Here is a 27757-nt window from a genome sequence, read left to right as displayed (position 1 = left end):
TTGCTAATTCAAAAGCAACGTATATGGAAATTGATATTGTATTTTGAAATCCGGATGACGACGTTTGAGCTGTGACTTCATACTCGCTAATGATGGTAGGCGGACTTGTGTGTTTAAAGCGGACATTAAAGGTTGTGAGCTGTCGTGGTTTTGATAACTGCGAAGAAATCTTTAAAGTTAAATGGCACACATCCCTACTGTAACCTCTTTCTGTCCTCTCAGTCACCACAAACGTCCAAATAAGAGCGCACTTTAATTCCGAGGAGAGCTGGATTTCACAGCGCACATGCGACTTCACCACAGTACATAAGGCGGTATGTTAGCGGCAGATATTCCGAGAAGACCCGGGGAAGGACGTTAGCTTGGCAGGTGATTTTCCACTTTTTTCTGTTTATGTCAATACCTTTAACGTGAAGGAGATGCAGTGAGTGTACCAGCCTTGTAAACAATAAGACAAATGATGCTGATCGAACATTATTTTAAATGTCCTCAGATAAAGATGATGCAATTAAATGTAACAAAAGTTTTAATACGCAAGACTTAAATACCCTCCTCCACATACCATTAATATTTAATATAAAATGAGCTCAAATTTCAACAGCACAAAGTGCTATCAGTTTGAAAAATATAAGTTTAAATAAATATCATATCAAACTCAGAAAAACCTCTGCTTTGAAGATGGACTTTTTTCTTTTCTGTGAAGCATAATCAGCATCGAGTCACCCTTTTTTACCCACATCTCCGCATCAGCATACAGGGAAGGAGGTTCATTTACGTCAGCAGCAGACTCTCCAGTTTGAAGGTTGTCCTGTTTGTTTGCTTTAACAAGCAGATTCCTCATCTGAATATGCCACTGTGCCAAACACATTTGATTTGCCCAGAGGATCTTGATAAACTGGAAAAATCACAAGTGAAGCACACAACAGGTCACCAACTGCTGTTTCTCTAACAAAATACATTAAAAAAAAACAAGCAGAAAAGTCCTTCACAGCAACAGTTTCTGCATGATACCTGCTTTTTAGCTTAAAATGTAGGAATTCTTTTTCTTAAGTAAAAGTCATAATCCAACTTAATACATAGTAGCCTACAGCGAGAAGAGACAAGAGCTTTCAGAGAGGGTTATGCCACCCCATACACTCCCTTTAGACACACCCCTGTGTAGTCATTCATACAGTTGTATAGTTTTTCACTTCTGAGAAGTTTCTGATCGCTGCCGTAACTGGAGATTTTTTCATCCGCAGGACAAAAGCCTGCAGAAAATTTTTAAAAGATGAAGTCCAGAAAAGTTGAACCCCCCAACGGCGGGTATGGCTGGGTGGTGGTCATGTCAGCCTTCTTCACCATGGGCCTTACTGCTGCTGTTCTCAAAAACTTTGGACACTTCTTCATTGAAATCCAGAATCACTTCGGAGTACAGGCCAGCACCACCTCTTGGGTGACCTCCACAACAATTGCTATGCTTCATCTAGGAGGTAAATAAGTGGTTTTCAATCTGTTGTTTTTAAACCAAAGGCGTTTTCGTTGAGCCATTGTTATTCTCTCTGCAGCTCCAGCAGCCAGTGCGATAACCTTACAGTTTTCTCAGAGAGTAGTCATCATGCTTGGAGGCTTGCTGGCTACCTTAGGAATGGTGCTGGCTTCACTGGACCTCAGTTTGCCCTGGCTCTACCTTACCATGGGCATCCTGCAAGGTAGCACACCCGGGACATACTCTAAATCCTACAAAGCAAATTGAACCATTTTGAGGGTTTGAATGAAAAAACTAACCTCGTAAACTGATTTTTAGGGCAGAAAAGAAAAATATCACTGCTACTAAAAGTTCAATATTTTGTGATTTTTGGGGATAATCGTCACGTTCCATTTCATGTTAAGAAACATGTTTTTTCACCAGCAGCACTACTACTAAAATTGCAATGCACTCTTTTAATGTTTGCATTTTGAAACAGACAAAACAGCATGAAATGGTATGCAAAGACTTACAGTGACACACACATGTCCTTAAAAGTGACGCGCTACAATTAAAACAAATCTGGGACATGTAAGTAATGCTAATACTGGCAGACCTGAGTCTTATAAAAAAATAGTGGGTGGTTAATAATTTTCATCATCTCTATTTCCAGGAACAGGTCTTTCCTTCTCCTGGATCTCTGCCAACAGCATGGTGAGCCACTACTTTGTACGATGGCGTCCCATTGCCTTTGCCATCGCCAGTTCAGGTGAATGCGTCTTCGCTGTTATATTCAGTCCGTTCTTCAAGTGGCTCATTGACACCTACAGCTGGCGGGGTGCTTTGCTCATCATTGGAGGCCTTCAGCTGAACCTGTGTGTGTGCGGTGCACTCATGAGACCCCTGAAGAAGACCACGAGACCTGCACAGGACACCAAAGACAGTCTAGAGGGAGATGCAACCACACTACTAGCAAAGAGAAGGACCTTCTTCCAGTGCTTCCTCATGAGAAAACCTGAATTTTTTCTGTACATCCTGTTTGCAATATTTTCAGCTGCAGGGTTTTTCATCCCACCTCTTTTTCTGGTCCCCTTTGCTAGCAGCTTGGGCATGGATAAGTACTGGCCTGCTATGATTCTTTCTGTTCTGGCTTCAGCTGACCTGGCAGGGAGGCTGATTTGTGGGTGGATCGCCAACATGAGGCTGGTAAGAAACCTGCAACTGCTCACCATGGTGGCCACTCTCCTTGGCGTGGTACTCCTGCTGCTGCCCATCAGCCAAAACTACTGGGCCATTCTGGTGTTCGCATCACTCTACGGCTTCCTGTTTGGCTGTGTGGTGGCCATTCACGTCACAGCTATTGTGGACATTGTAACCCTGGAGTGTTTCGACAGTGGACTCGGACTCTTTATGCTTTTAAGGAGCATTGGAGGCTTCACTGGTCCACCTGCTGCAGGTAATGCGGATTATCAATTATGTTTTTTGTTATTTGTTATGGAACTACAAATGTCGCAAAACAATTCACTGAATGAAGATCATTTAGTGCTTTTTTTATTTTACGTTTTGACTTTGATGAATTTTACTGCAGTTTATTAAAACCATCTTTGAGATCATGTGCACCAGGCCAGTGAAACTGCCCTTTCTATCAGGGTACAGACATTTAACTCATTTAATCCCTAAGATAGCTTAATATAAAAAGAAATGCAATCTCAACAGTATCTCTTAGTTTCTCTTAACAATAAAGACATGCTGCTGTGGTAAATAAATGAAAACATGGCTCTTTGGGCTTAAATTCTGAGACATATATGTGTAAGTAAAAAACTTAGTTACTTTGCATATAACTGCTATAAAGGGGAGGTCTTTCTCTATTGGAAAGATGTAAACTGAATGAAAATAGAGTTAAAAGTCAAACATTTATGTCTTAATTCTCATTTTACAAAGCCATCCAGTGGATCAGATTGGAGTCTTCACCAGTCTGATTCAGATTCTGGAAAAGACGACTTTAATATGAAATGTTGATACTTTTTGCTAAAGATAGAAATGCGCTCAAGTTTAAATATAGTAGAAAAGTGCTATATATGAACTAGTTCATATGAAGATAAAGCCTGACACACACAATTTTATTTCAGCTTAGTTTGATGAAATTAAATTTTATTTGTATAGTTATTAAGATAAGATAAGATAAGATAAGATGACCTTTATTAGTCCCACAGGTGGGAAATTTGTTTCGTTACAGCAAAAGTTATGTAGCAGAAATGATATAAATTCAGAGTGCAGGTTTTGCTGACATAAAAACGGCACTAGCTCCTTTACTTTTGAAGTAAACCTAAACATTCTGACAATTATGATGTGTGATGGAGCTGCTTCTGTGCATAGCTGTGATCTCATGGCTCCAGGTGCACTCAGCAGTTTGTTAGCCACATCTAGCAGATGTGAACTGTTCAGTTAAACATTACAGAGCAGATACAAAAAAATATACATTTTTTATGGTCTTTAAATATTTAAATCTGACGTGACATGATCTTGTCGGCTTTTATGTAAAATAATAAGACTGCTTGTTAGAAGTCATCAAAGAACAAAACCCCTTTCACAGTAAATGTCTCAAACATTTCTCTGCATGAACGCATACCCGTGTTCATTTATTCATCAGCACTGGTGGTGTGATGTTTCTTCTTGTCCTGGATTACTTGTGCAGGCTGGCTGGTGGATTACACAAACAACTACAGCGTCGCCTTCTACCTCTCGGGCGTCTGCCTGATTGTGTCCGCAGCGTTTGTCGTCCTGGTCGACCGCCTGGTTCATAAGAGGAGAGAAGCAGCAGAGCCTCAAGTTTATTGTGCCATCGACCAGCAGGAGGATTGGGAAACGGCAAAAGCCGAGTCAGACACTGTTACATAAAGGGAGAACCCAGCAGATTTGTGGGGTGCATACTATTTTTTAGGGGCACATACTGATATCAGCGGATATTTTTTCATGTATTTTTATAAATAATCTATATTCACATATAGTGATGTAGGAAGGTAAGTGCATCACCTGGAAATTTCATTTCACTGGAATAACCAAGCATGGAATCCTCTATTATAGGATCCTAACAGATAAGTGTGGCATACTTGAACACAAACACAAAGAAAATTAGCTTTTTTAAATTATTTACTCAAAATAGAAAATTAGTACTTATGTGTAGAGAAAGCAGCATCAGAAGCAACACTCTTCTTCTTCCCGTCTGTTGTATCAGCTTTTCTTCTGTGCAGAATTGTCTCTGTTTCAGGATGTTTTAGTGTTGGGGTTTTTTGTGTGTTTTGAGATATTCGTTGGTGTTCCTGTTCAGAAATCTGCTTGCAGTTTAACTGATGGCCTCGCATCAGACTACTTGATATGATGGGGTTTTCAGCTCAGTCAGCAGAGTCAGTGTGACAACAAAGGATCTGCCAAAATCAACACTTTCACTTCATTTTCACTTGTTTGCTTCTCAGTGAGTATGTGTCGATGCTCGTTTCCACCACTGACAAAAAGCATTTATTGACAGGCAGATTTCACGTTAGATATTGCAAAATTCTGACAGACTAACTCAAACTTCTGTGTAAGGCAAACTTTTGAGATAATAATCCCGAACTTTGGGGTGATTTTTCAGTGTTGCTTCTCCTGAGAAGCAGTCTTACAATCCTGCTGTTCACATGCTGTTGCATGTTCACTGGCAGACTAGTTTAACTCAATTTTACTAACACACCCTTTTTGCAGTCTAACAGTTGAAAGAGTTAACTGTAGATACTGTGATCGATTGCAGATAATTTGGCTTACAGTGGAATGACTTCTTAATGTACTTCATTCTTTGGCCTGAAAGCCTTTGTCAGTTATTTAGATGTCACACCCCAAACAGGTTCTGGTTGTTGGCACCTCATCTGAAGCTGCTTATTTAAATTTTATGCACTTGAAGAACTGAGATAAATATAGAGAAGTCTCTGCATTTTCCATATGATTGATCTGCTATTATAAAAATGAGTACAAAATAACTGCTTTGCCATTTGTAGATCAAATGAGTGGTTACTCTACAGACAAAAAAATCCAGCTATTTCCAGGGTAAAGTGCCTATGTCTGAACACTTCATGCATGGTAGTCTTTGTGGGCTTGAATGCCAGGAAGGCAGTTTGATTTGTTAAATGTTTAGTTTTCTGCCAGCAGATATGTGATTTGACCTAGTTAAACAGATTTTGTATGCCCTGTGTGAGATGACCTGGTGAATTTATTCCCGTGCTTTTCAGGTCTCATTAGGCTTTATTCTTCTATGTTCAATCAGAGGAATGAACCAGCTTATTACTTGAAACTCTTAACAGATTTTCAGACACATCAGGGAACAGATATCACAAAAATGAGCTGTATTGTTTCAGCTTGAACTTTTGTGCAGTCACACATTTTGTAATCAGAATTGTATAACCCATCGTTAATGGGCTGCAAACTTGTGACACTATAATTATCCAAAGTTAGCCCGGAGGACCACGTCATCTGAGTAAAAATAAATACTTTGGTCTTTAAAAATAAAACAAGTGGAATTACCAAACTGAAACACTGCAGCTGTACGTCTGTAGCAGATGTGAGGCAGGTCTTCATCTGCAGAAGTGACTGAAAGTAGTTCCAGCAGACTAGAGTTTAAATAACAAGGCTGATGATGTCCTGAGGAACTCATTCCCAAAATTCATCTGTTTCTTGGAGGGGGGGGGGGGTTGCTGAAGCACTACCTCAAGTAGTATATTATTTAGTTAACATTACACAAGCAGGAGTAAGCTGTATATATGCTGGATGGGTTAATACCGTAGACTTTAGATTCTTCCTTATAGCAATAAGAATGAATAGTTTTTATGGGGGGAGTGCTACACTAGAGTCCCCATTTTTATCAGGTGACCCAGGTGTGGCTCAGTGAAATGCTTTTAAGAGGAAGAATCTATTTTAAGAGGAAAAATAATTACATCAGAGTCATAATTGTTGGTTTTTGGACCTTTAATGCAGTTGAAAATATTATAATCGTGGCGATCGTGGCTCAAGAGTTGGGAGTTTGTCTTGTAATCGGAAGATTGCCGGTTTGAGCCCCGGCTTGGACAGTCTCGGTCGTTGTGTCCTTGGGCAAGACACGTCACCCGTTGCCTACTGGTGGTGGTCAGAGGGCCCGGTGGCGCCAGTGTCCGGCAGCCTCGCCTCTGTCAGTGCGCCCCAGCTACAATGTAGCTTGCCATCACCAGTGTGTGAATGTGTGTGTGAATGGGTGAATGACTGGATGTATAAAGTGCTTTGGGGTCCTTAGGGACTAGTAAAGCGCTATGTAAATACAGGCCATTTACCATAATAAAATATATGGAATACCACCAGAGTTGTGTGACTGTGATATAGCAGGTAAATTACTGATAAAAGGACATGAGTTTATATGGTTTGGACAGCCCGTTCTCACTTCCGAGGCGTAACATGCTGACGTTTTGTCACGTCCCGCGGCATTCCTGAGGAACGCGAAAGGTGACCTTCCGCGTTCTTATGGTACGCGCCGGGTTATGGTATCCAGTGGAATGATAGACGTTCCAGCCCTGTATTCTAGCCCTAAACCTTATCCCTATGCTTAACCATAACCTTATTCCTGACCTTAACCAGGACTTTAATGACGTTAAATAGCGTGTTTCCAAGCGATTTGAAGAAAAAGAGTGAACATGTGTAGATTGAGTCCAGACGGTTCTCGTATTTAGGACCGTGTTGGGTAGCCGAAAACGTAATATGTTGACGATTTGTCACCTAGCGTAAAATGTTACGCTTTGGGAGTGAGAACGGTTTAGACTTGAATATTTCTGAACCTGACTTTACATTATATTTCACCACTTGTGCTTTCTGTGCTGTTGAAAGGCACAACATATGTAGTTTTTAGAACTTTCATGACCCTTTTCAATCTTTGTAAACATGCATTATGATTTTTTTAGTGGTTTAAAATCAACAAGCCTCATTTCTGTCAAATCAGAAACATATTTTATGGTGCAGTTTTTATGGTATGTAGTGAACTGTAAATGTTCAGACCAGGGGCGATTTTAGCCCATTTTTGAATCAAAGCACCCCCAAAGATTTCTTACTTTTTTTGACAATATTTGTTGTTTGTGTGACACACTATTAAAAATATAAAAAGCATACAGTACTTAATTGAGACGGAACATTTTAACAGCAAAAGTTTAGATAACCCCTCCCCCCTCCCAAAATGGTTTGTTCCAGCTCGGCTCTCCCTTGCTCTGCAGCGCCGTTGCTGCCAGAGCGATAGTGGCTGATAGTGATGGGATTTCCAGCTCTTTTTAGAGATCGGGCTCTTTCGGTTCGACTCACTAAAAAGAGCCGGCTCTTCGGCTCCGAACTGGCTCTTCAGGTTGTTTTGTTGCTTTAATTATTTAATCACTAACAATAATATAAAATTATGCAGAAAAGGAATTACTAATGTTAAAAAAAGTGGTTTTATTTCTATATGTTTATATATGGCCCCTAGAGACAAAGCACGTACAAACTCTAAAGCATATACAAACTCCAAAAAGCACATACAAACTCCAACACACATTTCTAGCGTTTACTGAACTTCCAAAACAGAGCTACCCAGATCACTTAAATTACACAATTGAAAGCATGTGTGTATTGTTTGTGTATTTATAGACAAGCACTCATATTTATTCAAATAATTAAAAAAAAAAAAGTTCATTTACCTGTTACTACCACACACCAAATCCGGTTGTTGATACTTCCTGGCTTGTGTAGCCACTAGGAAACAAAAGCTCAACACTGCACCCTAGCATCCTGGAGCACTTCTGTTGTCTTTTGTACGTGCTTCTGAGTTTTTACGTGTTTTGGAGTTTTGTACGTGCTTCTGAGTTTTTATGTGTTTTGGAGTTGAGACGATGTTTGCTACCCTACAATCCGTCCTGCTCTGTAGTAAAATCTGTGATATTTGACCGTCCCGTTGCTCCCATTGAAATTTATACAGCCTATTTAAAATCTAAAACTTAACATTATCTTGCCTGCTGTTGTTACCACTGTCCTGTTTGAAATGTAATGAGAGAAACTGGTTATTTTGTCATATGTGCATGTGCCGATATTGAACCCAAGTTACTAATTAGCTAACTGACTGGTATGCAGTACAGAGAGGCAGCCTCTCTGTACTGCATACTCACTATGAGCATCATTATGAGCATCATTCATTATTCTCCCGCAGTAATTAAGGTTAGGATATGGGTTGTTTTTTTTTTTTTTATTCCAATCCATTCTTCTTTTGCAGCATTTAAATAACCTTGATCAGATTTGATGGTTTTGTTACAGACTTTTCAAAAAAGTGTTTTGCTTTTCTTTCACAAATGTGGGGATTAAATTGTGTTAAAATGTACAAAACAGTGATGTCATCTTTTGTGACGAGGAACCAGGCACAGAGAGACTTGATGAATTTAAGAATCTTATGATTTAATAAAGAAATTTGCAGACTTGCACAGAGAGGCTTAAATTTTGATGACTGATAATGGAGATGAAGTCAGCAGACGATGAGGACAGGGAGGAACAGGGGTTTAAATGCACCAAGGAGACAATCAGAGGGAACTCGGGACAACTGGAGACATTTAAGGATGCAGGGACTGACAGACGGGGAAGACGTCTCATCATGACGAGTAAAGTTTATCTTGCCTGGATGGGCAGCTCTCTGGGTGCTCAGCACCCCCAAAGCTCTGATCCTAGAATCGCCCCTGGTTCAGACTTGAAAAGATGACACACAGCTACGGCAGCTAATTAGCCGTCACAGTTCAGGTTACTTTTTTTAAGCACACACATTTATCTTTATATATCTCGTGGGTACTTCTGGCTGCTCTTCTATTTTCCCAGAGGATTTGCCAAAGTAGATGATCCACGTGTTAGATTTGGCACCGACTTTTACATCCAATGCCCTTTCCGACACAACCATCCCATTTATCCAGGCTTGAGATCGTCGCTAGAAGTACACAAGTTTGTGACACCCTGAGGCCGAGTTTGTGTTTCCTCTTTGTCTTAAACTGTTTATCTAATATGTGTGAGTCTAAATGGGGCATTTATGGGACATTTTAAACTGCTACGGAAACTGTTGAGAAATAACTCTGTGTCCTCTTTTGTTATCTAGAGTCTTGGTCAGGCCTGCCTTTCTAAAGCTAAAGACCTATCATGGAGAACCACTGAAACACTCAGGGGGACATTTGCAGTGTGTGGGCGGGAATCTGGTATGTGCTGTGCAAATTACTTATGTTATGCAATTAGCTTTTCAAACCAGTTTCAGCTGGTTTCATGACAAAACATGTTCTGCTGGAGTTGAACCAGTCACTTAATAAAAGAAAATAAGTTTGAGGTTAGGCAGTTTAAACGTGTTTAAACGTGTCAGTATTTGCTAAGAAACTGATTTTTAGCATTTCAAGGACCATTAAAAAACATGTTACAGTCCAGTTTGGGGTCATTCATCTGTTTGATGGCGATTTTGTCACAATTGATATACCAAATAATTTACCGATGATCAAACTGGGAATTTTTTTGTTTATATAATTTAAATGGTAAATAAGTCAAGGTTAAGTTAAGAATGTTTGTTTATCTGGTTATCGTGAAAGCAAATGGAAAGTTGTAAAAGGAAATGAACAGTGACCGAACAGTGATGGAGCGCAAAAATACTCCTGAAAGCCCTTTCATGAAGATGGCATGGGGGGGTGGATCGAGGAAGTACAGCACAGTAGAGCACTTAAGGGTTCCGTTTGTGATGGATTTTGCCGTAATGTGGGGAAGATAACAGGTGTTTATTATATTTACCTTCTGGCCTGCACAAAGCCCCGGCTTGAATCCCTCTGAAAATCTGGGAAATTAAGTGAAATCTGGAGAGAGATTTGCCAGAGAAGGAACAGCTGGGATTGCTCAGAAGACGTGTGTGAAACTTGTTGAGAAATGCAGGCGGTGTCTAGTAAAACTGACATGACTCATTGTTAGCAAGACTTTGATGTTTGGAAAAGCTCTAAAATTCATCTGTTTGACAGCACTTGTAAAATACTTTAAAACAAGTCTATACACTTTCGTCATGAATTGAATTTTAGCAGCAAGCATATACTCAAAAAAAAAAACCAATTACACTGTATTAATAAGACCGTGTGCCCTTTCTGAAGATTTTTGGTGGTCCGGGCTGATGGGTGGGTTCACGATGGGAAATATCAGCATCTTTCGTTTGTGGAAACTAACATGTTGAGATCAAGTACACAAAAAACAATTATATGCATAGTTTTTTGGCAAAATGTCTTATTGAGTAGGTTACTAAGCACATCTTGTTAATCTTCATACAAAACATGTACACACTTTGGAGAGAATGCTTTTAATACATTCATTTTTCCTACAGACAAATACTTTAGATTAGAAAAACTGATTTTAAATGAGGACTACCTACTTGGTCACTACATTAAAAACATTTTCAAATAAAAGAGACATATTCACAAAAAAGTAACACCTTAAAATAACCATCACTTGTGACCTGATAATTGTGTAATGTTTAATTAACTTACCGTCAAACAACGTAATGGCTGTTATTTACAAGATTAATTTGTGTGATAAATAAAAGATTCATAAAATACTGCTGTTTAATCAAACCCGCTGGTGTGCGTTTGGTGCTTAAACTGAACCAAACTGCCAGCAAAGCAAAAACCGGGATGTTGGAGATGCTGAAAACAAAACCAAATTGCCAGTGAAGCAGGAAAATGTACGACCTCCATATTTACAGTCTACAGCGTTTACTCCATCAACATCTCACTTGCCTACTTACTCTGTAAAACAACTAGTATAAACATCATTTCAGACTTTACAATTTCCATCCAGATGACTGTTTACATGCCTGTTAACTTCACAGCTTAACAGAATCAAATAAAGTTTAATTATCAATTAATCATTCAATTGATGGTTATTATAAAGTGTTACAAAAAAAGGCTTAAGAATTACTCCTATACTGACAGTTAAAAAAAAAAAAAAGAAAGAAAAAAGTTGAAATGAAAGCAGCTATTTTACACAGAACAGAGGCACCAAGAGCAATTACAGATGTCACATTATCTGCACTTGGCTTAAAGTACAGCATTTCAGAGGTGGGCTATGGAGCGGCCTCTGTGTTGAAGGGTGCGCTTATTTTCGCAAGCTTGGAATAGCAATAAGTCACACCTTTGGTCAATTTGAGTAGTTCAAGTCAGGGCAAAAGCCTACAACCCCACAAAAAGGGTGCAGTCAGAGAGAGGCCAGTCCCAACATCCACCTCGCACTCTTTTCCACCCGTTACATCAGCGGCAGCTCAGATCTGCCTCACTGTTAAAAATCAGATACTCGAGGGCTCTCCTGGAGATTTCGGAGCCCTAGTGCAGGTTTTGAGGAAATTTACCACTATATAGAACTTCTATAAAAATCACAGATGTTTAAAATTGGAGGTTTTGTGCGCTGGCTGGACAATGGGACTGAGCCACAGAGAGTATCTAGGAGGAGGCTCTCTTCTCCTCATATGGAGACTCATACACCTCCATGGGTGGGCAGGTGCACATGAGGTTCTGGTCGCCATAGATGTCATCGATCCTGGAGATGCTCGGCCAGAATTTGGTCTCAGGTTTTATGAAGGGCTGTGAAGAAGGGAGAAAAGAGGGGTCAAAAAATTCAAACAATGCATTTATACAAAGCTCATTTCAAGTAGCCGGCTTTGCATTAAATGTAAAATGTGAACAGTCAACAAACCCCATTACCAATGTTGACTAAATCAGGGCATCTATAACTTAATTATAACCAAAACTCTATTGCTAAGTAATCTGAAAAAGTTGTTGGCTACAGGACATGAGACAAATTACACTTCTTATTTTTCCACCACTAGAGGGCGATAAATACAAGTTCTTTAAACAGTACAGCTGCTTTCACAGAGTTTGACTTTCCCAAAAGTAACAGGGATTTCATATTATGCATTTTTTCCAGCAACAAAGGAAACATAATTGAAGGTTTTTTTTAAAAAAAAAATTTAATGAAGGACAAAAATTTACAATATGCATTGCATACTAAGTCAGTTGTAGTCATTTTGCTAATTTTAAGACTGCAGGAATCAAAATCAAAGACAAAGAATTAAAACTTGATCTTTGGCTCTGCAAAAAGTAAAGTTGGAGTGTGGGGCATCGAATAAGTCTAATGGGATAAAGGTACTCACCAAGGGGAAGGCGGCACACTCCCTTGAGTAGGGTCTGTCCCAGCTGGACGTTGAGATGCACGCCAAAGAGTGAGGGGCCATCTGCACGCAGGCACAAAGACATACACTTGCATGACGACTTCAGATATCACAGCTTTATATTAACCACTGTATGGTAGGTTTTCAGCACAGAAACCTTAAGTGGGTTGATGCGCGAGTCCATCCTTCCCTCCTCGATTTCTGCGATCTCCTGTCTGATGGCTAGCAGGGCGTCGCAGAAACGGTCCATCTCAGCCTTGTCTTCCGATTCTGTAGGCTCAATCATAAGAGTACCTGCCACCGGCCAAGACATAGTGGGTGCATGGAAACCTAGACACAAATAGTAGAGAAGAAAATATATAATACTAGTAAAATAATGAACAATAGGTATCAATATGCATCGGATAAAAATTATGAAAGGGAAATATATATATATATATATTGATCAGCCTACCATAATCCTGCAGCCTCTTGGCCACGTCAACAGCCTCAATATTAGCAGTCTTCTTGAATGGCCTCACGTCCAGAATGAACTCATGGGCTACAAAACCTGTGCACATAAATGAGGGGAAAAAACCCCCCAAAAAGATAAAGTTAGTTATGCGGTTTTATTTATTTTAAAATGAGAGTACATCACTACACGTCCACAGAGACGGCACCATACCTTTCCTGCCTCTGTAAAGGATTTTATAGTGACCTTCCAGCCTCTTGGCCATGTAGTTGGCATTAAGGATGGCCACTTCTGTAGCGTGCCGCAGTCCCCTGGATCCCATCATCTAAACACCAAAACAGAATTAAAGCATCTGGGCTTCAAAAAGCTGTAATAATAGAAAATTTTATTACAGCTTTAATATAACATTTTTCTTTATTAGCAGTATTAGCACTCTGTCCAACAACTGCCCCTTTTTTTTGCTTTTCTTTTTATATAATGTGCATATTTCCTCCACCTCCTGGTAAACAGGGTGGGGTTTGGGTGGTGGGCTGCTGCTTCAAAATGTATCAGCTATGTTACATTGTTAAAGTTAATGACTTTCTTTCCCAGGATGTTTATCACAAATTAACACTTTTGTTCATGTTGTCTTAAGTTGAAGTCAGAGCCAGGTGACCAACTACTCATGTGACAAAAACAGAGCCCAGGAAGTTTTCAATGACTTGTGACTGTAGACTTTAAAAATCACACACGGTTAAGTAACAGTTTCAAACATGCCAACAGATTAGTGGAAACGAGCTTACCAATATGTTTCAATGTGGTCTCAACTCTATTTATCTGTGCTGACCTTAATGTAAGCCCAGGAGATTGGCAGGATGGCACTGGAGCCCCAGGGAGCTGCGCTGATGGTGCCCAGTGAGCTGCTGATGTTCACTGACTGCATGGAAACCACCGGGTGGCTCGGTAAGAAGGGGGCAAGGTGCGCCTTCCTGATAAGAAATAGAATATACTGTCGGGTCAGAGAATCATCACAAATTAAGAACAAGAAGGAAAAAAAAAAAAAAAAAGTGTTTTTTTTTTTTAAATAAACAAATTCACATCAAACTATTCACCATTTTTCCCTTTATATCCACTGACTTACACTCCAATTGGCCCCATGCCAGGCCCTCCTCCACCGTGAGGGATGCAGAAGGTTTTGTGCAGGTTTAGGTGAGAAACATCAGACCCATAATCTCCAGGACGACACAAGCCCACCTTCAAGGCAGAGCAAGAACAAGTTTTTTTATTTAAATTAAATATTCTACAGAAAAACTTGCAAAAACAAGAAAAAAAAAAAAAAAAAATGATATAAGCTCAGTCTTTACCCTTTTACAAAAAACAGATACAGTGGGATGCTAAAGTTTGGGCAACCTTGTTAATAGTCATTATTTTTCTGTATAATCGTTGGTTGTTACAATAAAAAAATGTCAGTTAAATATATCATATAGGAGACACACACAGTGATATTTGAGAAGTGAAATGAAGTTTATTGGATTTACAGAAAGTGTGCAATAATTGTTTAAACTGTTTAAACAAAATTTGGGCACTTGTATTGATTCCAAAACCTTTAGAACCAATTATTGGAACTCAAATTGGGGGTCAATTTAAGTATTTAAGGGGATCAATTGTAAGTTTCCCTCTTTTAATTTTCTCTGAAGAGTAGCAACATGAGGGTCTCAAAACAACTCTCAAATGACCTGGAGACAAAGATTGTTCACCATCATGATTTAGGGGAAGGATACAGAAAGCTGTCTCAGAGATTTAAGCTGTCTGTTTCCACAGTTAGGAACATATTGAGAAAATGGAAGACCACAGGCTCAGTTCAAGTTAAGGCTCAAAGTGGCAGATGAAGAACAATCTCTGATACACAGAAGCGACGAATGGTGAGAACAGTTAGAGTCAACCCACAGACCAGCACCAAAGACCTACAACATCATCTTGCAGCAGATGGAGTCGCTGTGCATCGTTCAACCATTCGGCGCACTTTACACAAGGAGATCCTGTATGCGAGAGTGATGCAGAGGAAGCCTTTTCTCCGCCCACAGCACAAACAGAGCCGCTTGAGGTTTGCTAAAGCACATTTGGACAAGCCAGCTTCATTGTGGAATAAGGTGCTGTGGACTGATGAAACTAACAAGGGGCGTTATGCATGGAGGAAAAAAAACACAGCATTCCAAGAAAAACACCTGCTACCTACAGTAAAATATGGTGGTGGCTCCATCATGCTGTGGGGCTGTGTGGCCAGTGCAGGGACTGGGAATCTTGTCAAAGTTGAGGGACACATGGATTCCACTCAGTATCAGCAGATTCTGGAGACCAATGTCCAGGAATCTGTGACAAAGCTGAAGCTGCGCCAGGGCTGGATCTTTCAACAAGACAACGACCCGAAAAACTGCTCAAAATCCACTAAGGCATTCATGCAGAGGAACAAGTACAATGTTCTGGAATGGCTATCTCAGTCCCCAGACCTGAATATTATTGAAAATCTGTGGTGTGAGTTAAAGAGAGCTGTCCATGCTCGGAAGCCATCAAACCTGAATGAATTAGAGATGTTTTGTAAAGAGGAATGATCCAAAATACCTTCAACCACAATCCAGACTCTCATTGGAACCGACAGGAAGCGTTTAGAGGCTGCAATTTCTGCAAAAGGCGGATCTACTAAATATTTAGTTCATTTCTTTTTTGTGGTGCCCAAATTTATGCACCTGCCTGATTTTGTTTAAACAATTATTGCACACTTTCTGTAAAACCAATAAACTTCAATTTACTTCTCAAATATCACTGTGTGTGTCACATACATACATACTTATTTAACTAACATTTCTATTGTAACAACCAACGATTTATACAGGAAAATAATGACTATTAACAAGGTTGCCCAAACTTTTGCATCCCACTGTACTTATTGCATTACCTGGGCATTCATGTTGGCGCCATCCAGGTACACTTGGCCACCGTTTTTGTGAATAAGGTCACAAACGTCTCCGATATGCTCTTCAAACACACCAAAGGTGGAGGGGTAGGTGATCATCATGGCTGCCAGGTTTGCCTTGTGTTTGTCCACCTGGAAAGATAAACATGTAAAAAAAAAAAAAAAAAAAAAAAAAAAAAAAAAAAAAAAAAAGCTGTGTCACATCATCTACATGAAGTCAAAGTTCCAGTCCTTCATGAACACACTTGGATTAAAGTGAGGATCGACTTAAGTCCAGAGGCACCAAAAGCGCTTGTTTCACAGAGTGAAGGATTGCATGAGTTTACAATAAATGAGGATTATTTTGAGCTGTGAGTCATGCAGAGCAAAAACACTCCAAAAAATAGATTCCCTTCAAATCCACCTATGAAACTGGACATGTGTGTCTTGGATAAACCTGTTAATATTTGCAGACAACACAAATCTTGTACAACAGCGTCCGTTTTCTCACCAGGGTCTTCAGGTGAGACAGATCGATGTTGCCATCCTTATCCACCTCCACCACTTGAACCTTCATTCCTGCCATCTGAGCGCTTGCTGGGTTGGTCCCGTGTGCAGACTTGGGGATTAGACAAACCTGAGGCAATGGGAAAAATTGCCTCAGGTTTACAAAGCAGAACAAGCAAAATGCAGCTTGAGTCATTGTCCTAACCATAATCCAAAGTCACGCCTAAACTGCCGTGACTGCAGGTTATGCAACAAGAGAAACCGAGCCAATTAAAGCCATAGATATTTCAGATCCAAAGTGAAGCTCAATTAAATAAAAACAAAAATAGATATAATTAAATTAGTGAGACTGGTGGCTTAAGCTACTTTTACAATTTAATTTATACAAAAAACTTTTAAGGTCTCAGTGGGAGGAAACTGCAGCTCTCCTTGATCTCTGCTACTAATAAGTAACCTGCCTGCAGGTCATTAACTGATTTTTATTCCTTATTAGGGTGACACGTCTGGCATTTTGCAACCCAGTTTCACAGGCAAACCAGGGCACATGGATCCGTGTGTTAGCCAAAAAAGACATATGACTGACCTGAAAAACAGTGCTGTGCTGTCACTCCAGGAACTCTCACTTGACAAAGTCTTAAAACCTCCAAATATGGAGTCTTAAAAAACAGCTAGCCTATGGGATCACAGCATTTTCAGCTCCTTGTTTGCACAAACAGATGCCAGTTTGGACCTTGACTAGTTCCAGGAATCAGCCTACTAAGATTTACTTATTAGGAAGCAATAAAAATAAATAAAATGACAGAAGAGAAAATACTTCAATACGCTAGTCTTTAATTTTGGGTAGCATCTCATCATCCTTCAACAATCAATAAGAATGTCAGGATACTTTAGGAGCTACTGTTGAGAATGCTTTAACATCACAGATGTTTCAATTTACAACAATAACCCTGTCACTGATAGGGGGTTACTCTGTAGGGCGTATGTGCTAATACTCTGTTAGCCTGTCAGTATCAGGAAGGATAATACTGATAGTAAATAGTCTTTACAAGTCAGCAAAGTCTTCTCAATGTCACCTGATTAGATACAACATTAAATGCACCAACAGCTAAACATTGATAACTTAGTTGCCATATGAAGTTCTGCTCAGAAACCTTTGGCATTCATGTGAATGTTGCTTTGATGCATACCATCTGCTTATATATTGTTGCAGACCAAGCACACCTCAAAAGGCAATAGCTCTCCCAATGGCAGGAGCATAGTTACTAGGACACTGCAAAAACTGCTCAGGAAAAAGGAAAACGTCAGAAGCAACTGCTCTCAAAAATTCAAGCTCTGCGTGCACAGACCAAGCCTGATCCATGGACATGTCACCCTGGACCCCACAGGATCCAAAGAATCTGCCATCCTAGTGCCAGTTGCAAAAGGATTCCTCTGAGCTGATAGAAAAACACTTGCCAAGCATTGTGCATTCCACCCGCCTTTACGTCACCCAAAAAAAGAAGAACTGCACAATGCCAGGGCAGCAACTTTAATGTTGTGGCTAAACAGTGTATATTTTTAAGCACTTGAATTGAAACTTAGAAACTCAAAGTTTGTGTACCTCCAGGTATTTTTTTAAAGTTCAGTGGATCATTTTAACTCGAGACAGTTTTCAGAAGATGAGGCTCTTCCTCAGAGTTACACAAGTTTAAATTAAAAAAATGATTCCATTTTCTTGCAGAGACTAGAGACTCTAGCTTAAAATAATTTTGGGTTGGATAAAATAACATAATTAACCATGACTGCAATCCTGTTAGACTTTTGCTCTTTCCAGGACACTTACACTTCTTGAACTCTCCCCCTTTGAGTTCAGGTAGGCTTTTATGGCAGCCAGGCCTGCATATTCTCCCTGAGCACCACTGAAAAATAAGGCAGACACCATAGTCATGCATAGAACACACACAGCCTCATCAAAGTCCAAAGACCAGTCTACAGACATTACCAAAAGAGGAGGGAAAGATGGGATGAAGCTAGGTGCATTCTTGGCCAATGTAGCATGCTCCACCATGAACACACTGATAAGCAGTGACAGAGAGCAGAGGTGGGTGTGTCGCTTATCAGCTGTAATATCCTGCAAGTTAATCCTGCAAGTGTGAAACCAGCTATGCACCGCTTTCATAATGTTGCTGTGGTTCCCCTTTAAAAGTTGACTGTGGAAAATCTAAAAGGGAAGAAATTTCGCAAACTTTTGTGTTGCAAAGGCGCCATGCCCATCCTACGTTCAGCACCACTCTCCAATTCAGTGATCTCTCTGAAATAACGGTTCTTTCACAAATGTTTGTAAAGGAAAACTGTACTGCTAAGTGGTTGCTTTGAGCATTTCCTTCCTTCTGCAGAGGTTCTTTAATCCAGAAGGAGGGTTCGGGATAATTTGATTGCACTGCACGGAACCATCAAAGTAATCATCCTAAAAAGGAACATGCTCCCGTCTTTACTAAATATCATGCCCACCCAACTGATACGGTCTGTGCACCAACAAGTACACAATTTTGTGCCCTCACCTGTTTGGCTGGAACGAGATCTTGTCATAGCCCGTCACCTCACAGAGGTCTTTCTCCAGCTGTCTGAAGAGTTTCTGGTAGCCCTCTGCCTGATCCAGGGGCACGAAAGGATGGATGTTGGCAAACTCCCTCCATGTGATGGGCTGTCAGAGGATACAGCAGTGAGACATAATTACTCAAAAGCATTTCATGTTACACCTGAAGAAAACTGAAAAACTAGTTCCCGTTTTTACTCACCATGAGCTCTGATGAGCTGTTTAGCTTCATGGTACAGGAGCCCTAAAAATAAAAACTTTTTTTTTTTCACTACTTTATCACACTAGTATAAAGCATGCTATAAATTTCAACTATCTGTGAACCTGAACCTCTGCCTTGACTTATGGTAGCCTCACCAGGGGTATCATGCTGTGGACTAAGGAGAGGTCCTTATTCTCCAGACGCTTCATATATCTCACAATGTTGGTCTCAGAATGGTAACTGAAGGGAAAAACAAAAAGCAGAGACAAGAACACTTAACAGAGGGCTCGCATGGCAATAATGCTATGTTTTGGATCTTGGACATGCAGCAGCTGACCAAGACTGCTCCAGAAACATCACAAATACCATAAAGCACCGAATCTCCAAATTTCCACATCCCAAACACATCAAGCGACACGTCGAGTTCAGTTCATACCACAATCTCTTTAAAAAGGGATAAATTACAAAAGTAAGGATCAAAATTCTCATGCATTACAGCTTTCATTGATGAGGCAGTAACAGTTCGACATGGGTATCGTCTTTGGATTTGTTACACCCTTAGAATATGGTCAATCCAAAGTGCCCCACCCCACTGCTAACAATACTCTAATAGCTCAATATTAGGGAGATGGTCCAAATGTTGTGGCTGATCTGTGCACACACTACCTAAGGTTAACTAAAAGTTTTACCCTCTTTATGTCAAGGATCATGTCAAAGAATAAACATAGGGCTCAGACACAGGAAGCCTGGATACAAGACTGCATTTATGGAACTACTGGTGTTGTAAGATATGACTGCAACACCATTAAAGTTCTTATTGTGCAGTTAATCAAAGGTTATTACAGCTAAAATGCTACAAACACACAAATTTCTCCTTCTTTCTTGGGAACAGTACAGTACAGTCCTTAAACTGGGAACAGACCTGTTGAAGACCTGGTGTGTAAGGTATTTGCTTGTCCTCTTAAAAGGACTTCCCATGATCCCCTTCACCCGCTCGCCCATCTTTTCTGCTATCAGCTCCTGAAAGGTTCAAATTAAAGCCAAGTCATTCTCTTACCAATCTCCACAACCATAAAACAATAACTGCTTAAATTAAAAACCAGTAACATATTAAGAAATGAATAACTTAGACAGCACAAACAAGCAATGAGAGTAACCATCAACATACAGCAGAAGATTCACAGCCAAAGACCCAGAGCAAGTCATCCAAATCCCTCTCAGTCACCGTTTCATCGAGAGAGACGCCCAGCTGTTCAAAGAGAAGACGAAAAGAGGATTTTTTTAAAGTGTTCCAGCGACTCGAGTCTTTCACCCTAAACAGTAAAAAAACCCTCAAAAAAATAAAAAAATAAAAATAAAAAAAAGGTGAAAACTTGAGGCTAGTACTTGTTCTGACAGCTTATCTATAACAAACAGTGGGTTTGTTAATTGGCTTGCTAATTGCAATTCCAGCTCAGTGAAATTCTGAAATTGAAAATTTGTACTGCAGAAAAGTTAATTAGGAAACATTGACACTGATCTCAGGAATGCCAAATGATTTATGTATCGATCCATTCATTATACATTACATGCATCATTTGTAGATGTGTCAACAGGTTTAAACCAATGAACCTGCTGTTATGCACTCCTATATTTTGGCTATTCCTGTATGAGTGAGGAAGTGTGTTACACTAACTAAGAAGTCACATCCACTCTTACAAAGTTTAAATTGGATTCACTGCTTCTTGATTGTCTCAAGAATTCTCTTTTGCACCCAACATTTTTCCCACATGTCCAATTAGAGGATTTTTCATCTTATCCAGTTTTAGATCTAATGTGCTAAACTTCCCTTCATCCCTATAAGCCATATTCAGAGTTTTCCAGGAGCTACAACAGTCAGTTGCTTCTGGGCAAAGATCCCCTATCCCCTCCCATTTCAGCCTGAAAACTACTGCAGGGGAAAAAAAAAAAAAAAAAAAAAAAAAAAAAAAAAAAAAAAAAAAAAAAAAAAAAAAGGTTTCTGCATATACATGAGGCAGCATTAATGTCCACTCCTTTTTTGCAGTGCACCAAACACAAAGCATTACCCAAAAACTGCAAGTCGCTCCACTTCTGCAGGCTTAGACCACCTTAATCAGTCCAGCGCTTTCCCCAAAAACATTTTTTGATCCTCACCACTCCATCGGCGTAGACTCGCAGGTTTATCTTCCTCTGCTCAGCTCTCTCCAGGATATCTTTGGCAGCCACGCTACAGCTGATCTTTAGTGTGTCAAAGAACATTTCGCTCTGCAGCCGGTGTCCCGCTCTCTTCAGACCTGAAAGAAAATGTACGAATTAACTGTGCACGGCATGTTTACGGGGAGAAGTTTGGATAAAGACAAAGAACAGAAATTTGGTGACATATTTGTCTCTATCCAGTCTTTAATCACTCATTACTGAGAATGTGCACAAAGTAAAATGAGAAATTCGCAGTCCACAAGGAGGAAAGCATATTTTTTTTAAATAACAAACAATTTCTCAATTTGAGTGAGGACTGAAGTTTTACTGCAATGTTGCATATATATTAATATACCTTCTGCAAGGATCAAAGCAGCACCATGTGTCCTCTTCGCAATGTGTTTTAGTCCCTGGGGGCCATGATACAGTGCATACATAGCAGCCATATTGGCCAACAGAGCCTAGGAAAACAGTAATTGTTTGTAATTAATTTAGAGTAATGCATTTCACCAAAATGAAGGACGCATATAAACCTGGATCGTACCTGCGCAGTGCAAATGTTGCTGGTTGCCTTATCTCTGCGGATGTGCTGCTCTCTGGTCTGCAGTGCAAGACGATACACTTCTTTACCAGCTGCATCTCTGCAACAACAGCATAGCATTCAACCATCTTACCACTGTCATCAGTTTACTCAGAAATGAAGATTAGCAATCTTGAACCCTGAAGGTCGCTTCTCACTTGGTGACTCCAACCATTCTGCCAGGCATCATCCGGACCAGGTTTTCTCTAACCGCAAAAAAGGCGGCATGTGGACCGCCGTAGCAAAGAGGAACCCCAAACCGCTGGGAACTGCCCAGTGTGATATCAACACCAAATTCTCCAGGTGGACGTAGCACACACAGTGCTAATAGGTCTGTGGCACAGCAAGCCAGGGCCTGGACAGGAGATAAAAACCAATCTCAGCAGTGGAAATGAACAAAGCTGTTCCCATTTGTTATTAAGATCATTCTTAAGCCTAATTATATGCCCTGCTCCCACGGTTCTTTTGGGGAGCTTTTACATTTTTTTTTTGTGGTTAAAGCTTTCTTACCCCGCCCTTGTGTGCTCGATCTACAAGCGCAGTGAAGTCTTCCACTCTGCCATCAGTGTCTGGATATTGAAACAGCACACCGCTCACATCTTGTCCACTGAAGTCCATCTCATGAGGCAGCTTTAGAATCGTTTTTACCCCAATATAGCTGCAACACAGCAGTCAAAACTTGAATGATCAAAATACAGACACAGGATGCAATCAAACTTGTGCCCAAATAAAAAAATACAAATAAATCAATACCCCCAATTTAAATTCCCCTTCAAGGTAGTATTTTTGTGCAGTTCTGGACCACTTCGAGTACCCCTGCAGCTACATTTCAATCTCGCCGTTCAGGTCTGAACACTTGGATGAGCAAACTTTGTGTTGTGTGTCAAAGTCACACAACATTGACGTAGACAATCATCGTTAGCGATGGACAAAGACAGAACCCCGAGGAGGATATATGATGGCACAACAGAATACACCTCAAGGAATTTAAAAAAAAATAAAGTTGCCTAGAACAACACCTTTGCAATATCTTTTTTACTTCAATCTAATTTTAATATTAAATATATTTAGATTCTTTTTTATGATTTACTGTTACTGGAGACCTCATACATTGACTGTCTATGATGCATACTTAGCTCTGGTCTGCACTACAGCAATAGTCTGGGGATGGCAGCGTGGGTCAACGTAGAAGGTTCTTCTTTTGTTTTGTCTGTGAGAAGCAAATATCAATAACAGACCACTGTAAGGCAGGTTTAATACACACACTACATCTTGAATCTACAACAGGTGGCACAGACTACGATCCATTCTAGTGGCCAAAATATAACTTCACAAGACTAGATTCAAGATCAACTGAGCACGTTTCTCTAAACAGGTCAGCATGTAAATACCTGTGACAGAGCTGCATGGCCTCAGCAGCAGCCGTTCCCTCATCAAGCAGAGAGGCATTAGCCACAGGCATGCCTGTGATGTCACAGATCATGGTCTGGTAGTTGAGAAGAGACTCCAGGCGACCCTGAGCGACCTCGGGCTGGTAAGGGGTGTACTGAGTGACCCTGTGAACAAAACCCAAAACAATGATTCAACAGAGCGAGACTGGACAGAAGAACAATAGCACAAAGTCGATGGCATTTATGGACCCAAGACTGGTCAGGGGAGGCCATTGTATGTCTTCTCTGACCCTAAGAATTTAGAGAAAATGTGGGTCGGAATAGCTGACTTGGAACTGTGTGAAAGAAAATTTTGTTCAGCAAAACGTTGGAGCAATGCAGTTCTCACAAGACCCCAAGTGAAATCAAATCACAAGACTTCTTATTGAGGGCACGTTACTCTGCACCATGACAGTTAAGCTTCAAATTAGTATCCCAAATTTAGGAATAAATATCATTAATTGTCCACAGAAGAAACCAGCTCACACCACTTGTCACATTTCTTCTGATCCAAGGTAGCCTGACGGCACTCACCAGCCTGCATTCTCCAGGAGGTTGCGCTGGATGGGCGGCGGTACGGAGCAGTTGTAGTAACCCATGCCGATGTAGGACCTCCATACTTTGTTTTTTGATGCAATCTTTTGGAGAGTCTCCAGAACTTCATTCTCACCTGCAAAATATTTAAAAGGCAGCTGTTTAAACTTATTCCAAACAACAGTCACTGAGTCATAAGTGAGAAAAACAGGATGTTGGTAAGTGTTAAAACAGTTCTACTTAGATTACATCATGTGATACATCTGTCATTACATCTGCTGCTAAACAACAACAAGACCTGTCTGAAGGTCTGGTGAACAGCATTGCAACCCTCACGTGAGCCACTGATTGTGTAACAAGATGAAGAAAATTATAGTGAGCAGTCAGGTTAAAAAAATAAAAAATAGTCAGTGAAATCCAATGCTAATCTGTTTTCTACTGAGAGCCTCAACCATCTTTTTCATATCACTAATAACATACAATTTTAATACTGAGAGAAATAGATCTTATGTTCCCTAAAAACTGGCCCCAAAATCTAGTACATATTGTTACTTCCTCAATTTCATTAAGCTTCATTTCCCAGTCCTGTAAGGGAGCTCTGCCAGGACACAACCAGCCTCTGAGATTCCTCTGGCCTTTCTGGCTGCCTAGCAACTCCAAGGAATGGACAATACCACCCGTTTGAACCAAGAGTCCTGGCTACTCCTGTTTTGGTGAGAGGAGGACACCTCTAGTGGTGGTGGCGTGAGGGACCACAGCCAGTATACAAGTGAATATTTACAGCTTCTTTGAAAGATGGGGGGGCAGAAGTATTTGGAAATTCAGGATAAACTATAAATAAAAGTACATTTGGGGATGACGCTCAGGGTGAGTTGATGAGACGTGCAAACCGGAGTTCGTTTCAGTTGGAGGACTGCTTTCCCATGGTCCCAGAGTTCTACAGGGCAGCAAAAAAAGCTGATTCACAACCATCCAGGAGGTCTATTGTTGAAGAGAGAATCCTTTGCTGGCTTTGCAAACTGAAGCCCTTCAAAGCTGAACAAGCAGAAAACCAGCACGGCCTCCAGTTTGTTCCTTCAGCATGGCTTGTTGCATTATGAAAACTGACAGTGTCAGGAGGGGCTGACATACAGGCAGGTCAGAGTCACTCTGGCTAATAGACACATTAGAGTACCTGAGCATTAGAAACCTCTTATAAAGATCCTTTTATTACTATAAATGTTAAATTTAATAAAAGTGTCATGACTTAGCTCTTTTGACTCTGCATAAAGAGCTCAGTCATCATTCATTGCAAGTGTAAAGGTTTTAGACATGCCTCATTTCAATAGCCTGGCATTAAGTTGGGTGCGATTCAAGTTCACCATTTATTGACCCCAATTAAGACTTTTAGCCAATACACATTGGTCTGTTTTGATTGCCGGATTGCATGCCCCCCCCCCCTTTTTTTTTTCCTCATAATTGATTGAGCATCAATAATCATTTTTATGCTTATCCAAGTTCATAAGCATACAGTCATGGTAAAAGCAAAGTACTCTCTCTTTCGGTTTTACATACATGTCTTAAAGAAATTAGGACATGTTTTTGCAGCCACATGACCCGGGCACCTTGCAGTCAGATTCGACCTTCAACTTCAACTGGGTCATACAACAGGACAATGATCCCAAGCACAGCAGAAAATCTACAACAGAATCTCTAAAGGAAAAAAGAAACAGGTAGGGGGGAATCAAGGTGTTGCAATGGCCTAGTCAAAGTCCAGACCTCAACCTGATTGATATGCTGAATGGAAGCACCTTCAGAGCTGTGCATAAATGAAACCTCAACAACTTGAAGCAATGCCGTAAAGAAGAGTGAGCCCAAATTCCTCCACAATGAGGCGAGAGATTGAAACAATTACTAAAAAGTTATCGCTGCTAAAGGTAGTTAAATTACACTTTGTTTGTCACTAACTGCTTCTGCATTTTAGTTTTCGCTAAACATCTAAAGACATTGTGTGATATATCATGTTCATCAGGGGTTGTATCTGTCTAATTTGATGACCTGAGGTCTGTACTGTGAAGCAGGATTTCATGTCATCCAGGTAACTTCAGCATTGACTCTGGATTTTCTGTATTAAGAAGGTCATTCTTAGCAGGGTGAACCATATCTGTGAAACCATGGTAACTTATGCTGCTTTTTTATTTATATATGTAATGTTTTTAATCTCCTGTCTCTCCAGCCCTATTTTTGCACATTTGATAGTGACAGGCCCACTTCACAAAACAAACTGAGCAAAAATACAGCTCCACATGAAAATACACGTTAATTCACACAGGAAGCCATCAGCTTAGAGCTGAAAAAGCCGCAGCTTAAAAAGCGTTAAAAAGATTGACTGCTGTATAGGATTAAACACAGCAGTCTGTGTCTGCTGCTGAAATGTAGGCTATCCGTGTTGTATAGGAGCAAGAAAAAAAAACATCCATGCAGCATCATGAAACCACCTTATTAGGATCCCCGGCTGTGATGTAACGTAACGTGAACGCTGTAACCAGATTGAACTGGACTTGGGACCGGAGCTCAAGGCTAAACTTTACACTCCAGTTGCCATCCTATGAGCATCGGCTTCCCAACAGGAGATTGGTGCCGCTCGCCGAGTTTCGCAAAAACAACTCCAAATATGTTCAAAGGAAGACTTAACAGGGGAGAGCGCTCCGCGCCACACAATAGAAGGGCAACCTACATTTCAGCCTCTCACTTGGCTTCATTGAGCGCCCGTTGGGTGTGGGAAAAGCTCGACATGTTTTTTAAAAAAATAAATTAAAATTTGAAATAAAGCTGCACAATATGAGGTTAACACTCATTCCCCCTCCACACACACACACACTTATTTGAATTACATTTACAATTTGAAATTGAGATTGGTGGCGCATCGAGAGAGATTTAGGCAGCAGCTTGCAGCGCTATAATAACAGGAAGAGATTCAGCTACTGTTTCACTAACACATACGTGCACATCAGGCCAAACTTACAGACTGGATCATCCATCTTCAAGCTCCTCTGCAGACGGATAGAAGATGGTACTGTGTTTTCAATCAACTGGTCGACTGACTGTGGGAAAAAGGGGAAGTTTAATGAACAAAGGCGCGTAAACCGCTACCCAGTGACATAAACACGCCACTCAGTGCAGATGTTTTTGTGCTGAAACTTGTCTTAATTTAAATGAAAGGAAGATTTTTTTTTTTGCGCCCATTTCATAGAGGGAGGGAAACAGCGACGTAAATCTTACCTCGAGTCCCAGAACATCCAGCATGTCTCTCTTCTCCTTCTCACCTGGACCGATGTGGCGCTCAGCAAAATCATCATGTCTGGGTAAAATCCCTTCTATCTGCCTGGAGGAGACGGCTGCAGAGGTCCTCAGAGCCCGGGCTGATGTTGTTAGGGATGCGCAGCTGTTTCGGATCTTGCACTGAAGTTTCCAAACCACGCGGCTCTGATCGCTCAAATGCCTGCGCGGTGCGCCGGGATTCACCGACTTGGCCAAAAAGACCCCCCAGGACTTGGCGCAGCTCTGCATCTCTAAATCACACTGCGAGACAAGCGTGCAGAAACTGGTGAAGCCTTTCCCTCCCTTAACTCAGTAGACTTTCCACCCACTGAGACCGGTGCAGAAGATACAGCCAACTCCTTCAAACTGCTGAGTTTATACG

The 27757-nt window shown here is 40.6% G+C and overlaps 2 protein-coding genes across 3 annotated transcripts; one reads left to right on the top strand and one right to left on the bottom strand.

Moving 5' to 3' along the window:
- Positions 1-115: 115 nt before the first annotated feature.
- Positions 116-11876, top strand: LOC146506422 (monocarboxylate transporter 13). 2 transcript variants are annotated; one of them, XM_085178968.1, is made up of 5 exons: positions 223-369; positions 1242-1472; positions 1548-1691; positions 2121-2903; positions 4143-11876. In XM_085178968.1, the coding sequence occupies exons 2-5, from the start codon at positions 1271-1273 to the stop codon at positions 4343-4345; spliced, it is 1332 nt and encodes a 443-aa protein (XP_085035094.1). In that variant the 5' UTR covers positions 223-369; positions 1242-1270; the 3' UTR covers positions 4346-11876. The 2 variants fall into 2 exon arrangements, with proteins under 2 accessions (XP_085035095.1, XP_085035094.1); XM_085178969.1 differs by lacking the exon at positions 1548-1691 and having other exon boundaries at positions 116-369.
- Positions 11373-27757, bottom strand: gldc (glycine dehydrogenase (decarboxylating)). The gene is made up of 25 exons (XM_085178961.1): positions 27337-27757; positions 27080-27158; positions 24076-24211; positions 23503-23667; positions 23244-23321; positions 22622-22769; positions 22270-22466; positions 22076-22172; positions 21887-21992; positions 21490-21629; positions 20504-20584; positions 20258-20355; positions 19491-19575; positions 19336-19377; positions 19099-19241; positions 18381-18456; positions 16563-16688; positions 16055-16204; positions 14243-14355; positions 13949-14090; positions 13336-13447; positions 13126-13221; positions 12829-13001; positions 12654-12734; positions 11373-12084 (listed from the first exon to the last, which is right to left on the bottom strand). The coding sequence occupies exons 1-25, from the start codon at positions 27622-27624 to the stop codon at positions 11944-11946; spliced, it is 3093 nt and encodes a 1030-aa protein (XP_085035087.1). The 5' UTR covers positions 27625-27757; the 3' UTR covers positions 11373-11943.

The sequence above is a fragment of the Neolamprologus multifasciatus genome, chromosome 12 (assembly GCF_963576455.1).
Source record: "Neolamprologus multifasciatus chromosome 12, fNeoMul1.2, whole genome shotgun sequence".
In the NCBI taxonomy this organism is placed as follows: domain Eukaryota; kingdom Metazoa; phylum Chordata; class Actinopteri; order Cichliformes; family Cichlidae; genus Neolamprologus; species Neolamprologus multifasciatus.
Note: the sequence above shows the minus strand (reverse complement) of the source record. Positions and strands in the feature narration are given on the sequence as shown.